Here is an 18,388-nt window from a genome sequence, read left to right on the forward strand (position 1 = left end):
CTGTATTTTGAATTTTTACATGAAATGACGTTTGACCTTTAATGTCAGGTTTGACCTTGACATACTTTTCATTATTATTTCAACAGTGATATTGCCAGTTGTATATAGGCCTATTTGAAAATGAATACTGATCAGTTTTACTAATAGTGACAGAAATAACCTACACAATAAAGAATCGAAGCCTTGAAATGTCTGATGGTTGCGGGTTTTTGGTAGATTTATTTTCTGTTTAAAATGCCAGTCTATGAATATACATGAATGAGAAACGAATACAAATTTAATGTGCATCATATCTAAGATGAACGCTGCCTGACCCAGCTTGTGATGTAACCATGGGCTGGAATACCTTATCATTGATAGATCTTATATAATCTAAATGGTTAGTGTGAGTGGATACAGGTTGAATAAGAATTGCTTGTTCATTGATAATTCATCCGCACTGTGCATGAATGGGACTATTTTGTGTAGCACATGAACATCTTTTGGATTTGATTTCTGAATAGAATAAAGATGCTATGATAGTCAGAAATACACTTTAACTTCGGTAGCGGGATAAACCCGCAACCACAAATCATTGCAAAATTCTTGTTATTTTGCGAATTCTTACACAAATTTGACCTTTGACCTTTGATAATAGGTTTGCCTTTTACTTATAAGGATTAGACCTACATTGCTAACCTTGCTTGACATGTATACATTAAAGTAAATTGCTAACAGTGAATTATAACAACAAGCTATTTTTGATTAAAGTAATAATAAGTATGGTAAAGGTTGTGATTTTTTATACAAAAGTGACCCCTGGCCTCCAATACCAGGTTTGACCTTGACTTATTTTCTCTTCTATGACATCGTCTGACATATATACAGTAAAATGAACAACGATCAGTTACTAAAATGACGAAACAAATACTTTTAAACAATAAAAATTATTACAAATAGGTGATATCTTTGCAACATTTTACTCACTTCTTTGACCTTTGACCTTTGATATTATGGTTGACCTTGAATGTTTTGAAATTGTATGTGCATACTAGACATCGCCTGACATATATACATTAAATGAACTGATATCGTTGACCAATATCTACAAAATATTATCAACAAGAAGAAAGTTAAAGAGCCATTTTTTTTTTCTTGCTTTTAAATGAAAATGACCTTTGACACTTTATATCACATTTGAACTATTCTGATTTCAAATGATATCTTTATTACTGACATTGTGGGACATATATACATTAAAATAAATCACGAGCAATTACTAATAATGATTAGGAATAGCATTTATATTTCAAACAGGAAGCTATTCATGCAAGTTTTCACTCAAATTTGACCTTTGACCTTTGATATAAGCTTTACCCTTGGCAGTTTTGGGGTTACATCTGCACTGCTGACTTTGCCTGACATGCAGACATTTAATTAAATTAACTTCGGTGACTTATAATGCGAATACATATTAAACAGATTAAAAAAGTAAAGGTAACATTTTTCACATTTTTGCATGAAAATGAACTTTGACCTTCAATTATCAGAGTTGACTTTGACGTTTTGCAACAAGATTTGCATTTCTGACTTTGGCTGATATAAACACATTACATAAGTAAAACTGAGTAACTTATGATAACAAACTAATTTTTAAGAATAAAAATAAATTTCAAATATGCCAATTTTTGTGATTTGTACATAAATTTGACCTTTGACCTTAAATATCAAGTTTGCCCTTCATTCCTTTTTGATGAATTTCTTTTTGCTGATATTGGTTGACATATATACATTTACTGACAATCAAATAGCTACTGTAATTAAACAGTGAAAAAATTGGTAAACTTAAACTTTACCCTACCCCCTAAATTTTTACAAGTGAGTTTAACCTCCCATATCACAAACATAAGTGAACAAAATATAGATAGGCACGGCTTTGACACTTAAGAAATGGGTTTTCATGGAGGATATGAAATAGTGTTTCCAAAAATGTATAAACTTCTTTTGGCCTCAATTGTTGCAATAAAAGTCCGTGAGCTCTCGGACCATTTGGAGGGGCCTCTGTTGCCAAGTGGTCTCGAATCACCTGCCTCTCAACGCACCGAGTTCAAAACTTTGGGTGTGTAGAATTCTTTCATGTCGGGAAGCAAACCAGTTGACTTAGAGAAAGTTAATGGTTCTACGCATATGCCCATCTGTTTTTGATGCCACTTCTCCATTTGTTTAGTGGGATTTATATGTCGAACGCTCATTAGTCTGGTAATGGGCCGTTCTGCGTCATATCATCCGAACTGCATGCACCAGCTTTCGAAGAAACGTGATGGCATTTTCCGTAACAAACTGTTTTTTCCCGGGTTAGAAGTATACACAGTGTACGACAAATGTGTTTCGGACTGAAAATAAAGTCGACTGAGAGACCAATTAAATCATTTACTTACGAGATACTTCAGAAAAAACAAGGTACTTGGAAAAAATCCAAAAGTAAAACCATGGGCAAAGATGATTATAGTTAATTTGTTTTTAGATAACAATCCTTTTCAGAGCTATTTTAACAATTTGTGAATTGGTGAATTTAAAGTCGTATGATAAGTTGTTAAATGATCACATTTCTTGTTCATCTAAAACCGTGGTCTTTTACAGCACGCAAGGGGTCACCTTGAAGGGGCAGATTAGATAAGAGATAATAGACTACAATTTTCAAATGAATAGAATACTACATATTTGGTGATCAGGTCACGGTAGGGGGATCTGAGTAGACACAAAATATTTGTTGCCTGATTGATTCTATCAGATCTTTAAAAAATAGTATATACTTGGTGATTAGAAGTCACAGCAGGGATCTGAGACGATACAGTCAAAATAACTGTTGCGTGTTTGAGATTAGTTTAGGTGTACACTGTAACGATCCAAATGCACAATAGGACATCAAAAAGAACATTAAAGTATCAATTAATGTAACAAATTTAAGGATTAAATCATTTTTTCCCAAACGTACAAAATAACAAAAATGTATATCCACACAGTAATAGACATGTCGAGTTTGAAAACAAATACATGCAAAATATTAACCAAAATCTCTGTGTCAAAAATGGACATAGTTTTTACAAAACAGATCTTAGAGTTATGCAACTGAAATGCCACGTCAGGTAAACTCATGGCAAAATGTGTAATGTGTTTAAATTAATTCAGCTATAGTTTCTGAGAAACCTGCTTGTGTGTATACCTCAATGGTATTTTTAAGTAAAAAAGGGGCATACGCTTGAGTAAATATTGGATAGTAGAGCCATTTGAGGTCATCTTATGATGCTAGATTTGTACAGTTTGTAAGCATCTGGCATAACAGGTTTTACTTTTTCGCCTGCTTTGGGTTTATTTTTTTCCAAACAGTATTTCAGTATGCTACGACGGGCAGTTAACATAACATAGTAACTAGTTTTCCTGGAATGTACCAATACCAACCTATTTTCCACAAGTAACTGCAAACTCCTCCGCATGAATCAGAGGTGGATGACGAATAATTTCACACACAGTTTCATTGATCAATCGTGAAGGAGAACATATGACTCGACCAGGAATCAAACTCTCGACCTAGCAATCCATAGTTATGTGTTCTCCATTTTCAGCTTAGCTGGCGAACTCTAACATGTTTTGAAAACCCTGCTTACACAGTAAACATTTACCAGTACTTCAAATTTTGCTTTAAAAAGCATAATACCTTTGATAAAATATAAGTGAAGATTGCGCAAATACAAATATCAAGGTAACCCACCTCTTTATGACTTTAACAGTATGTTAAATTAGCCATGTCAGTATGATACATTGTTTGACTGATATTAAAAAGTTAAATTACTTCTAATGCACATTTTTATGTATCAAAGAAATTATGTCATCGTAAGTGGTAACACGAGATAAAACAGATATTAAGACATAATTTCTACATACCTGAAATGATCTGTATGTTGTAAGTGAATCCACCTATTCATAATTGCAGTATATCATGTGCTTAAAATCAAGTGAATGGCCAATTGCAGCATTGTTTTACCTTCATGGCCAAGTGCTTAGTGCCGCTAACTTTAAATCACTTGCCCCTCACTGATGTGCAGTCGAGCCTCACTCAAGGCGTTGAATTCTTCATGTGAGGAGGCAATCTAGCTTGCTTACGGACGGTCGTTGGATCTACTCAGGTGCCCGCTTGTGCTAAGATAATGCACGGAGGAGCACCTGGCATCTTCCTCCACCATCAAAGCTTGAAAGCCTTCATGTGACCTATAATTGTGTTGGCGTGACGTTAAACCCAACAAAACGAAAATAAATGTGACAGCATTATAATAACCACTACCTTAACATCAGTGTTCTGTTTTTGAACATACGATATAGCAGTTTCGGAAGCGAAAACCGAGATTTATTAACCTTCTTTAAAAAATACGTTGAGAAATGTATCAACTTGAATATTCCTACTTCTCTGCTTCTCTTCGCGAAGGTAATGACTTATTTACTAAGTAATATTTTCCATTGTTCATTAGTCAGAAACACACCTTTGATTACGTAATTGTCGAGTTCGGGTTAATGTCCGTATTGCTATAGAAGTCTATATGTGTCCGAAATAAAACCAAGTACTTGACAATCATTATTTTAGCACCTTGTAAGAAGTTTATTAACACCTGTTTTGCTATAGGTTCTGACATGGTAATCTACATAGTTGTTCTAGGAAAATGATTTTTCATTTTTCTGTAGTCAATCATATAGTCAACAGAAACTACAGAGTCTAGGGACGCCAGGCAGAAGTCTGTACTTAATTTGTTTTCAGCAACTGTAGGGTTTTCACACAATGGGGATGAGAAATCTCCAGTTTATTCATATTGTTTTATATATATGTATTCCACAACTCACTCTCAATTATAGCGCTTTCGGGATAACTACTGGCTTAACCCTTACCATGCTGAAGTTCTATGACGGACTTGTATATCTTTCAATTTGGAAAGTACCGTTAACTGTTAAAAGGGTGCACAATTGCCTTATAGTTATTGGGATCATCCTTTCACTTTCACTGGCCTGATGTAAATCTGTTCCGTAGCAATAATTGGCGAAATGACACCACAAGCATGTACAAGACGGTTATAAAAAACACATATTTGATACACAAGCTTAAGATATCCGATCAACAAATAAGTAAATTTTGATGCATGCTGACCCTATGTTTTTTTTTTTGTTTTTTGTTTTTGTATCATTTGAAGGCGGTCTGCTTGCTAAACAATAATAAGTAGGAACGATGACCATAGATAACATACCAGAATCATTTTAGTCATGATTTTTGATTGTGAAATGTTAAATATTACACTATTATAATTAAATTTCTGTGGAAGTATCACTGAAAACCATTAATTAAGTAAACAATTAAAATTTCTATAACATATTTTTGTCATGTAATTTATATTTTGTTTTTCAGTACTGCAGTAGACAATATACTTTCAAATGACACCAAAATTTCATGAACTTTCTATACGTCCATTTGATACTTGTTGTATTATTTATTATTTATTATTATTGTACTGAATACAATATCTGTTATCACATAATGCGTTTTCACACGGACAATACAGGTCTTTAAAGTATAACCTTCTCTGCTTAGTCAAGCCTTGGTTATCTCATAAACCTTATACCCGCGCCAGCAATTAATCGGGCTGATATTAATTCTGCTCTTCACAATATTTCAGAACAGGTTGTCAGTGCCCAATAACCTTGTATCCATAATTATGAATTATATATGTTCATTTTTGAGATCATTTTATAATAAGGTTTAAGAAGAAATTTGATACCTCTAGATACAATCCTGCATGTGTTAATGTACAATAATGTACAATACGCGTTATCTATTTCTTGCTGGTTTATCAGATAGCTTCTTTAAGCCGGTGCTAGAGTGCTTTGATAGCTGTTGCATAATTCATTTACCTGTCATGATCAGGCTCAATAAAACCGAGTCTGCTATTATTCTTCTTGGTTGCATTCTTTGCTTCCAAAGGATCTTTTTTGCAGATTTTATTTTTAAAAAATGATACTGTACCACCTCGTCATCATTCATTACTGTACAATTTATCCTCGGTTTCTTGAATACAAATTGCATGTGCTTAAATCTATCAACATCTGAAAGCGGAATATATAATGGCGCTACTATAGGCTTATGTGAGGACACATGAAGGCGTTATCATCCATTCTCTCACAATAATTCATATACTTTGACTAAGTGCAGTCCAGTGTTTTGTGAAACAGTCTAGTCATATCGCCTTTTTACGACCTCGAGAGCAAAGGAAAAAACCAAAATTTCCAATATTGTCTTAACATAAGATACAAAGACAAAATTTTAAATGTGAATCTACCTATTCATCGTTCACAGATCGTTCAACAGAAATGACGCTGAAGCGGATGACAATTTGAACTTAATGTATTTGTTTTGTTTTTGCACGTAGGAGGTACGTTTTAGCAAATCATACGATATCAAAAGGAAATATGCTTGTAGTGAAAAAGTTGAAACTAAGAGCAAACACATCTACAGATTGTCTATGCCTTTTTTCTCAACAAGGTAGAAAATGCTGGACAAAAGAAAAACATTCGAGACTAATAGCTTGAACAAAATGACAAAATGAAACTATACAAATATTTACTTGAGAATTTAAAAGTTGTAGCAATGACCGACATCTAAATTACCCATGGTTTAACATGATAGTTCTCCTTTTCCAAAGCAAATTTGAATCGAACTGTTCAAGGCAAATCAACAAATTTGAGCTCTTTTAAAGTGGACAATATATCAATATACTAGGGAGGAAAGGGATATGTATTTCCGGTTTAATATATTCAAAAAACGAGTATGACATAAACTTCCACCAAAAGACTGTCTGCTTTACCAATATCTTTTTGTTCCGAAGTGTGTCATTACAATCTCAAGATTACGTTACACACGGTGTAGACATTCAGTAATGTGCATTCATGTACATTCCAAATGGTTATTCACAAATGTTATCTGCTATGTAAGGTTTGGTTTCAGTTGGATAAATGTTACCATTTGGCTGTTAGCAACGTTGGACGAATATTCAAATATGACTGGATAATATTCAACGGCTGAATATGCATTTTCGAAAGGTAAATTTAATTATTATACCTAAGATGAAGTTCATTTATTCGAATGAAATATTTTATGTTTTAATGGTAAGTGTTAACTGTGTTAGTGCAAACATAATGAAACTGAAAGATCAAATGGTAATAATCGGGATATTATAAACGGGCCACAAGATGTAAAAGTGATGAATTTGGCCACAAAATCAAATATCTTATATATATATTAAGCGGAAAACGTATAACTTAAAGACTTTCACACTGTATTAGTTACAATACTCGTAATGAATGACTACTTAGAACTTTAGAAATTTAACTGAACTGACTTCGACAAAATGTCATCTTTGTATCATAATAAGACAGACGTTAGATTGAGGGCCTCCGTATCCGAGTTCTTTTGATCACTAAATTCAAATCACTTGCTCCCCATCACGGTAGGTCCAAGCAACACTCGGGGCTAGAATTATTCCAGTAAGATCATCAAGATGGCGTACGGAACGTTTTTGGTTCTGCCCAGGTGCCTTATCGTGATAAAATAAAGCATGGAGATCAACCATGGGTCTTCCTCCTCCACCAATGCTGGAAAGTTGCCATATAACCTAAAATTGTGTCTGAGCTACGCATGTATTTGTATTGATAGAAATTACAATTGTGATAAAATGTAATTAGAAAAGGTATGCACGTATAAAATTCCAAATATAATAAGGTAAAAACCAGCTTGAATTTGCGGATCTTTTTATTCCTGAGGATGTATCTCAAAACGAACACACGGACCTATGTATTTTATTTCACTACATAGTAAAAAGTATATTTAATTACGACTATGAGAGGTCTTATAAAAAACCAAGTATGAAAACTTTCTTTTAGGCCCAAACTTTCCATGTCAATTTAGTTAACTATAAACACCCGGCCCTATCTTTTATTTGCCGATTTTTCAGTATATCTTAAAAGAAAAATGGCTTAACCAAATTCTACATTATAGAAATAAATTTGTTCCAAACAGTCACACAGAAATACATTCAATATAGGTTTTACATAATAACACAGAGTACTTCAGTTTACTTGTAATGTGAATTTGAATGACCAAACAAATACTAATAATTTTATTGATATACGTAACAAAGCTTAAGCAAAATATGAACAATGAAAGGAGAAGAGTTTGCATTAAATAATAAACGAAAAAAAAATGAACGTTCTCACAAAATTGGGCAAAAATTCCCTGATTAAAATTACAGTTTAGGAAAGCTCTTTCATGTAGCTGACATTTTTTACAATGTACATTTTTTTGTCAATTTTGATATTGGTCAGATTAATAAACTTTTGTGAAGAAAAATATTCGAAAGTACTTTTCTCTTGTTTTTCTTTCTTTCACAAGGCAACAATATGTTTTGTTATCAACAGGGCACGCAGAAATAATTGTTGGAAACATCTTGGGACATATAAACAGAGTTGCAGTACTGACATATAAGTAAACATTCAAAACTCAGAAAATTGCAAAATTGAGATGATGGGTTTCCCCATTAAATAAAGATCGGAAGGTATAAAAAAAATTCTAGTTCTACAAAGAACTTGTTTCACATGTAACATTTTGTATCGGAAACGAACGCCGCGCTTTACTATCCTGCCCTCTTTATATTTATCTAAGAAAAGAATTGTTTTCACATCACTTTAAAGGAAGGTTTCCATGGTTATTGTATTTCACGAATATTTCCTTTTTGTTCTTTTTATAATGGAAATTAAGACCTAAATAACCTACAGCCAATGTTACTGTATTTAAGACAATTAATGCCCAAATTACAAACGAAATACCTTTAAACACTGGAATCAGTGCTTTAACTACTTCTGCATTTAGAATAGGGTATACTTGAGATTGGCGTGTGAATCTCCCAGTATCCGTTATTTAGGTAAATGATTGTTCCATCTTCAATTTGAACTTTTATCCATTTCTTCTTTATATCATGCATATTGCCTTATATGTTTGAGGTGTTTCTTTCCTTCAGCCCCTTTCTTTTCAAGTGCCTTCTCTTGTCTTTTCACGCCTCCAACATTTTACGTACCATTGCCTCTATCCCTGTTCCCCATTTTACCAAATCTACTTTTTTGATATATTTATTCAAAATGTACTGGTTGGTGGATATCTAAAGTAACCCGTTTATTATACCCTTTTAGTACAGTTTCAATCCATGTTGGCCTTCTCTCCTAAGAGTGGCACTGGTTGTGTTTTCTGTGCTCATTGCTCCAGAGAACCTGAAATTTGCAGTAACATTTGCAGTTAAGGAAATACTACAAAATATATCCAGAAATATCTTCGTATCGTTGACGTGATGTATTAACATATACATAACTTCCTATCAGTGATGAAGCTTTTGCTTAAGTCTAGTGAAACGTTTTTGTGCAAACATGTTTTCATACTAGTAGTTTAACCGTTGTTATGAAAAGTTACTTGATAAACAATAACTTAGTAAAATACTAAGGTGAAAAAAGAAGAGTAAACAAACTCGTTTCATATCAACAAATTTAACAAAAGTATAAAATCAATGACCCATATCTAGACCCGGGCTTTGAAAAGAAGCAAAATGTAGTTTTGTATCGTACACCCCGTCAAACAAAACGTTTATTAGCTGGCATTACCGCCAAAACATCAAATCAAAAGGACCGATATTTATCCAGTGACACTGACAAATCTGAAGTAAATCTCGTTCGAGTAATTGGAAGAAAAATGATATGCTATGGTTGCAAGATAACGGTTTTGTCATGTCACTTTCATAAATTTACTTACATGTACGTTTTTCAGTATTTTCGCCCCCATGTGCCCGTCTAGGGCTTGACACTACGTTTTCCTGGTAAATGACGTTGCACAAAACGTTCGGTTTATCAAACGTGCAGGACTACGTTTATCAAAGTCAGCTAATGTTTCTGTTTGTCTGACTTATGATAATCCTCTAAAGTAGTCTTGATCAGTATAAACGGTTGCAAGCGGTACGCAAATGAGGCTAAACAATTTTTTGTATTTCAAGTGCTTTGTGTATAAATACTAAAACAAATACAAAATAATCGGTAGAAACTGTATTTCTTCATTGAAAACTAAATAATTTCTGTGTCGTTGTTTTTAAAGTCGTTTCTTTTGTCTGTCACTTTGGTAATTATGGACAAAGAGAAGGACAGTTTTTTGCAAGATAAATGAACGGAAGATAGGAAAAACCAAAATAAAAAATCTTTTATATTGTATTATGGCATAAACATCAATGAAATGAAATCCATTTCTTGTTGATAGTTTTCACTTTATACAATCAACCCGACATGTTTTCTTCTACACACAAGGGATGCACAGACATGTACGGTTCTTGAAAGTCGTTGACGTGAATGCTTCTATACAGAGCTTAATAATTGTTGACAATGCGGGTGTTATAAGATACATTGAAAGTGGTTTCCTCGGACATCAAAATGACGCACAGCAGTTTCAAATGATGCGACAAATAGGCATTGACTTGCCATTCCCTGCCAAGCGGAGCAACATACACCCGAAGTGTTACCGTATAGCGGGTTAATTCTGCGGGTGTTTATTTCTGCTAAATCTGCGGGTCGAGGCTGTCACGCAGAAATAAATTCCGCACATTTAAACTATCAGCAGAATTTTTTTTGACGCAGAAATAAAGTTTGATATTTCGCTTAATAAAACGGCCCGTTATCGTTATCTCACGAGTTTTTCGTCTGCTGTCAAGTTATTCACACCGTATCGACTGTGGTTGATTGCTTTTGTTATTGTATCAATCTATTGTCCACGAATGAATGGTGAACGTTTCGGGCGTGTAATCTTTACAAGTGTATATTATAAAACACTCTAGGTTTATGAAAAGTTAAACAAACTAATTGATGTGTGTTGAAACTGTTGTAACTGAATGGACTGTGAACGGACTATGTACTAGATTTTGCATTTGTTTATATTTGTAAATTTTTCTACCCGCGGTATTACATTTTTATGAAAATGTCTTTCAAAATGAATTACCAGTACTAGACCTACAGTATTTATTTTTAACTTTGATTTTTTATCATGCACGATACTCAAAAGAAATCAGATTTAAACATATATCAGCTGCGCCAACTTCACTGTCCTAGATTCAGACCTGTATACTGCCACCAAGACATAACTGACGAGAGCGATATGCATTAGAACCGTTAATTATGACGTAGTAAATGCGGTAGCTATTTCCTATGCACATAATTTACTTCCGGTTTATGCAAACCGCAAAAATTAATTCCTGCTTTTCTCGAAGGTCGTAGAAATAAAAAACGCAGAAATAAACTAGGCCCATTTTAGGACAAAACCGCAGAATTTTTTGCCTGCAGAATTAACCCGCTATACGGTATATCAGAGGATGGGAGCTAAATTTAAAGAGCTTACTGTTGAAGCCCAAAGGAAAAGGACATCAAAGGGAAAAAATTCCCCGAAAAACACTTAAGTCCACTAAAAATCATTACCAGGTACAGGTATGTCAAAATACACCTTAACATTGCAGGTACAATCCATGTTGTACCACAGAAAAGTGGTCTCGGTTGTTCCCTACGGCCAGTAATAAAAAAAGTTACAAAATAACCTATTTATAGTAACACAAAAGGGAAGTAATTCAATAAAAACCAGAGGGTCATGATGACCTTGGATCGTTCACCTGAGTAATATGAGCTACATGTTTCAAATGTCAAACTGATGATTTTTAGAATTTTTTGGAAGATTTTCCGATGTACAATCAAGTAACCCCTGGGGCGGGGCCAATTTTACCCCGGGGGTCATGATTTGAACAAAGTTTGTAGAAGTCTACTAGGCAATGTAACATACCAAATATCTAAGATCTGGTTTATTTTTAGCAAATTTATGAAGATTTCCCTGTGTACAATCAAATAACCCCTGTGCCTGGGTCAATTTGACTCAGGGGTGGGGGTGTCAAGATTTGAACACATTTTGTTGAGGTCCACTAGGCAATGCTACATGTCAAATATCTAAGCTCTAGGCCTTCTGGTTTATTTTTAGAAAATTTTGAAGATTTTTCTATGTACAATCAAGTAACCTTATGGGGCGGGGTCATGATTTGAATTTTTTGTAGAAGTGTACTAGGCAATGCTACATGTCAAATATCTAAGATCTAGGCCTTCTGGTTTATTTTTAGAAATTGTTTGAAGATTTTCCTATGTAAAATCAAGTGACCCCTGGGGCAGGGTCTGTTTTGATCCAGGGGATCATGATTTGAACAAATTTTGTAGAGGTCCACTAGGCAATGCTACATGTCAAATATCTAAGCTCTAGGCCTTCTGGTTTATTTTTAGAATTTTTTTGAAGATTTTCCTATGAAAAATCAAGTGACACCTGGGCCGTGGTCAATTTTGACCCCGGGGTCATGATTTGAACAAATTTTGTAGAGGTCCACTAAGCAATGCTACATGTATAATATCTAAGCTCTAGGCCTTCTGGTTTATTTTAAGAAAATTTTGAAGGTTTTTCTATGTACAATCAAGTAACCCCATAGGGCTGGGTCAATTTGACCCCGGGGTTCATGATTTGAACAAATTTTGTAGAAGTCCACTAGGCAATGCTACACGTGAAATATTTGAGCTCTAGGCCTTCTGGTTTATTTTTAGAAACTTTTTGAAGATTTTCCTATGTAAAATCAAGTGACCCCTGGGGCGGGGCCAATTTTACCCCGGGGGTCATGATTTGAACAAAGTTTGTATAAGTCTTCTAGACAATATTATATATCAAATATCTAAGATCTAGGCGTTCTGGTTTAATTTTAGCAAAATACGTCCCTTCGGGCGTATAATAACAACAAAGGAAATGAGAGACGCAAGATATTACGTTTTCTACAGTTTTCGCAGTGTTTTCCCTGCTGAGCTACATTTTGATCCCAGCTGACCCAGTTTATATTTTTTTTTCATGTCGGACGACGACGACGATGGAATTCGGATACATTTCAATCAGACTAGCTCATCTTTTCAACTTTGTCGCAGCTGCGCAACTTATAATATTGAAGAACATTTGAGGAAAGTGTTATGATGCTAGATCAAATACTTTTTGCGATATGTATAACAAAACATTTCTCTGGCGAACAGACGGACGGACAGACAAATCCAAATCTTATCCTGTGCGGTTACATAATAAGCCAGAACTTACCATCATTATAGGAATGTTTTCCTATCACACATAAATTAAAATAATCATGTTGAGACGGTCCCCTTGAAAAATCGATCGTCTTAGGTGTTCACAGTCCACGTAGACTTAATTCGCAAATGTCTAAAACTAGGTCAGTAAGCAATGATTTGCCTCAAGGGAAATGGCATATATATAACATTAGGCAAATGGACTAAGGAGAGATAAGCGTGAATATGACGAATTTGGCCCAATCAATGTAATAACGATTGTCACGCTATATTCCTTGAACTTTGTGTAAGGCGATAGGTTACCCTAATACATATGTATGTGCACATGTCCAATCTGAAGCTAACGTGACTATTTACGACGACGTTTACGAAAAATCAAATGTTTGTATATCCATTTTTCTGAAAATAAAATCATGAACCTGTCTCCGATTTGATGCTTATAGTATGATAATGAAGAAATAATGAATAAATTGCCTCATAAATGCTTCAAAACAATGTTGCTTTAAAGTTACATCATTGACTTCATGACGTTACGTGTTAGTTACCGCGCAAAATTGATAGCCTTTATTTTGAAAGTACATATTTCTGTGTATTCAGTTTATTTGAACTATTTCTAAACAGCCATTACTTGCTGTAATATTTTTATGAGTCTTTTGCTCTGAATCTGAATGATGAGCAATATTTTGCTTCTTTTATGTAGTTATTGAAATGTTATGGTTATTGTAAGAAACCGGATGATGGTAAACAATGTTATTTGGAATATAGTTGGGTGAAAGGATACTTGTTACGGCCATTTTCAAATAAAAGACTGGCTGTCTGATTTGTAGTACCTATTTTTCAGTGTCCGTTGATAATTTGTTACTTATACTAAAACTAAGCTCTAAAATTGTTCAAATTTCAGAAGAAAATTGTGGTTTCTTGAAATGATTTGGTGTTACTATGGAAACAAAGCCGTGACCTATATATCTAAATGTAAAATTCAAGAGAGTCTATTTAAGAAACACAGCTTCGCCTTTTTATTTTCATTTCAACAATATCTATGAGAAAAATAGCTATATGCTGAACGATTTTACCATGACAACTGCCAAACGAAGGGTACTGCTGTAAGTATTTACAGCTGTGAATTTTTTTTAATAAATGCAAACAACATGAAAATATAACTTATGTTAGAAATAATATGTTTTAAAGCTACAATGACAAAAAAAAAGGATTATTTTATTCAATTGTTTTTTGTTTTTTTTTAATGAGAAATAACGAAAAAAGCTAGATAAACGCTACCTGAAACATCTCTGTTGCCATGGTTACTTTAAAGTTTAAGAGAAATAGGGTACCATGAAAGTGCATGGTATTTTGCTAATAATATTACCCTAATATTCCATGTCGGTCATTAACAGAATGGCACTGAAGTCGTAAACAAGACCCGCTTTTATTCATAGTTATTTAAAAATGAGAGAAATGGCGTTAATATGGAAACACGAGCCCAGCATTATATACAATTTAAGCTTATATTAGAAATCTAACGCGCATACTAGTAAAATTATCAATTATGCAGACTTCTACGGATATCAATGAAACTGAAATACACTGAAAGGTGTTAAATGCCCGTATTTTCCTTTTTCTTTCCATATAAAAATCTTTGAAGTGTCACTTCTTCCAACCTTGATAAAAATTAAACTTGAAGGGACAGAGATAAACGAAATTAATATTGTAGCAGTTAAAACATCATATAACACGAACTAAAAAAATTAGAAAAAAAGTGCTGCGGTTCAACTAATATGAATTTACCGTGGTAACAAGGTAACTTATTTCCTAAAGAACGAGTTTATCTTGTAGTTACGAGATATAAAAAGGAATAAAAGTTTTCTCGTTGCCACGGGATAGATAAAACATTTGAACTCCAGGCTACAAGATAGAAAAAGAATACAATCAAAATGTTATCGCGTGGCAACGAGATGATTTATAAAAAAAGAAGAACAAACAAACAAACAAAAAACACAGTATATTTAGTACTACCACTACTGATATTAGTTCTACTACTACTTCTCCCACTACTACTATCACCAATACCATTATCACAACCACAACCACAACTACTACTACCACTACAATCACCACTACTACCAATACCACCACCTCCACCATCACTACTACTACTACTACCCCTACCACTACCACCTCCGTTACTAATGCTACGACCACCATAAAAGCTACTTCTACCACCACTACCACTACTACTTCCACTACCAATACTACAACCATTACCACTACTACCATTTACACCACCACTACTACCACTACTACCACTACTAACTTCACTACCACCACAACCACCACTACTACTACCACCACCACTGCCACTGTTAACATTACCACCACAACTACTACCACAATGAATACTTCGACGATCACCACCATTACCTATACCAGTACTACCGCCACTACTACCACTACCGCCACCATTTTACCACTACCACTACAACTACTACTACTACCACCACCGCTACCACCACCACTACTACTACTACTGCATCACCTTTTTGTTATTTATATAGCATGGCCACGAGTTAACATAGTTTCCTTGTTATTTTTCGTGGTCTCGAGATAAGATATTTTTCTTTTTTATATCTAAGGGTTTCTTCTGAGCTTCCGTAGATACCAGAACACGTGCGAATATTTATTAACTGAAAATATTTCTCATATACAAAATGTGTTAGCTTTGTAATGCAATTGTATTGCTTCTCTTTGCCGATCATTTTACACAAGATCAAGCTGTATATCACAGTCACGTCTGGACCTGGTAACTCAGAACATAATGTTAACGTTATAATGTTTAGAAAGCATGGATGTTTATTCCAAACGAATTGGACCTTGAATGGCCGTGACATCGACTTTGTAAACGACTTTCAAATTAATTATCTTATTATTTTGAATATACTGGGAAATTGCATTGAACGAAGAACAATTATGTTTCGCTATAATAAATGTAATATGGTAAGTTGAAAATAGAAATTTAAGGGGAAACATCACAGGTCGCTCAACACGACAAAAACAAAAATGTTACAGGCTCGGTTTGATTGAGTCTGTTCATGGACGGTAGTGGAAATGAATGCTACCTTCCACGCCCTCTAGCCCCGGTTTGAACAGAACTCAACATTTACATAAGCTAAAAATACCAAGAAATAATTTTGAGACATCCGCAGAATTTTGATTTGCTGATTTAGTTTAAAGTGTAGGCCTTTTTCAAGATATCATCAAAACGTCTTTTTTTTTATTTTAACACTTCAAAATGGAATGCTACTATAGTTGATAGCGCAGAATATTACAATATTTTAACCATATTTGGTTCTATTACCATTTGTTCTTGTAGTAGCTGCAGATACCGCATAACAAAAATACTTTTTGTATGTAATGATTGTGGTTATGTAAATCGTATATTTTGATTGAAAAGTACAATTATGAATATTGAATGTGAGATAACACTTTTCGCTCTGTCTTTATCTATAAGTAGTTCGCCTTTATAACAGAGGTTCTATTATTTTGTGTTCAAGTGACATTAATCATAACTTAAATTTCAGACTGCCAAGTAAAATACTGAATTTACGATGGCGAATCGATTTGACTGTCCTGCTCCACCGTCAAGAAAATACTATGACATTGCCGTTGTTGGGCGAGGCGGTACAGGAAAGTCCTCTTTTATAAATGCTGTTAGAAGTCTCAGCACGGACGATTATCGAGCTGCAACTGTAGGGTCCTTGGATAAATTACCAAATCACTACCCTTACTTCGATCCTAGAGACGAAAATCTAAGATTCTGGGAACTTCCTTCGATACGAAAAATGGATTCGCAAACTATAAGGGAGATCTTCTTTGACATGTATGATTTGGTTTTAATTTTAACAGCCACTAGATTAACTGAAGAAGATGTGTGGCTTGCCAATGAAGTAACCCGTGCCGCTAAACCAGTATATATAATAAAAAGTAAAATAGACGTAGACATACGCAATGAGAGGCGTTATCGTCCAAGAACACACGATCAAGTGAACCTTATACAAAGAATCCGGCAGGAGTATATTAAATCACTTGAAAGTATAAATTTACATATACCAGTATTTTTGATTGACAGCTTTGGAACAGACGAATACGACTTTCCAGAGTTAGCCGAGAAATTGCACAGAAAAGAGACAATTGTGACAAAAGCATGCACTTATAATAAAGAAGAGAAAGGTGTGACTGATGATGAAGGAGTCGTAACCAAGGCTGCACCAAGGTATGATACTTATGTTTTATGCCTTTTTGCGAATATCTATTCAAAAGACAATATCCATGTGGAATGTAAATTTACACTATGCATTTTTTCTGTACAAATGCCTGACTTTATCGAAATACTTAATAATACCATTTATATTTTACTAAATTCTCAAATGGTTGTACGAGTTTGCGGAGGGTGACAAGAACTTGTTTTCTTATCATTGGCAATTTCATATATGATAAATAATGAGCTGTATTTGCTTTAATTTGATATAATTACATCTCAGTTGAGATAGATAGATCTGTTTCTCTAAAACAAAAGTTGTCGTCTTTGGTACTAATAAACCCAGCAAGTACATTTTCAATATTAATGGTCAATCTATTGAAACTGTTAAAGAATATAAATATTTAGGTGTAATTTTCTCAAGCTCTGGATCTTTTCTATCTTGTAGAAAACACGTAGTTTCACAGGCAAATAAAGCCATGAACTTGTTATATATGAGGATCAATAACCTTGACCTTCCTATCGATTTACAGTTGAAGTTATTCGACCACACAGTCCTCCCTATTCTAACGTACGGGAGTGATATATGGGGTTTTGAAAATTTGGATATGGTAGAGCAAGTCCACACCAATTTTCTACGTAAAATTACTAAGACCAGAAAAAGTACCCCTAGATATATGTTGTATGCTGAACTTGGACGCTACCCTATCGAAATAATCATTAAATCCCGAATGGTCAACTTCTGGAACAAGTTAATTCTGTCCCAAAACACTAAATACTCCTATAATTGTTATCTACATATGATACAGTCAACTCATACCTTTAAATGGGCTGCTTTTATTAAACAAATCCTTGACTCAACTGGAAATTCTCACTTATGGTTGAACCAGCACTCACTAA

General features: G+C 34.2%; 2 protein-coding genes across 2 annotated transcripts in view; one reads left to right on the forward strand and one right to left on the reverse strand.

Annotated features, from left to right (window-relative positions):
- The first annotated feature begins 6,944 nt into the window (after positions 1–6,944).
- LOC123531931 (interferon-inducible GTPase 5-like) overlaps positions 6,945–18,388 on the forward strand; it is a 43,877-nt gene continuing 32,433 nt past the window's right edge. Inside the window, exons 1-2 of the mRNA XM_045313239.2 lie at positions 6,945–7,113; positions 16,812–17,503. Coding sequence (XP_045169174.2) covers positions 16,839–17,503 — 665 coding nt within the window. The 5' untranslated portion in view covers positions 6,945–7,113; positions 16,812–16,838. The remainder of the gene's footprint in view (positions 7,114–16,811; positions 17,504–18,388) is intronic.
- LOC123531041 (loricrin-like) lies at positions 9,252–16,591 on the reverse strand. The gene is made up of 3 exons (XM_045311821.1): positions 16,560–16,591; positions 15,216–15,683; positions 9,252–9,333 (listed from the first exon to the last, which is right to left on the reverse strand). The coding sequence occupies exons 1-3, from the start codon at positions 16,589–16,591 to the stop codon at positions 9,252–9,254; spliced, it is 582 nt and encodes a 193-aa protein (XP_045167756.1).

The sequence above is a fragment of the Mercenaria mercenaria genome, chromosome 11, assembly GCF_021730395.1.
Source record: "Mercenaria mercenaria strain notata chromosome 11, MADL_Memer_1, whole genome shotgun sequence".
In the NCBI taxonomy this organism is placed as follows: Eukaryota; Metazoa; Mollusca; class Bivalvia; order Venerida; family Veneridae; genus Mercenaria; species Mercenaria mercenaria.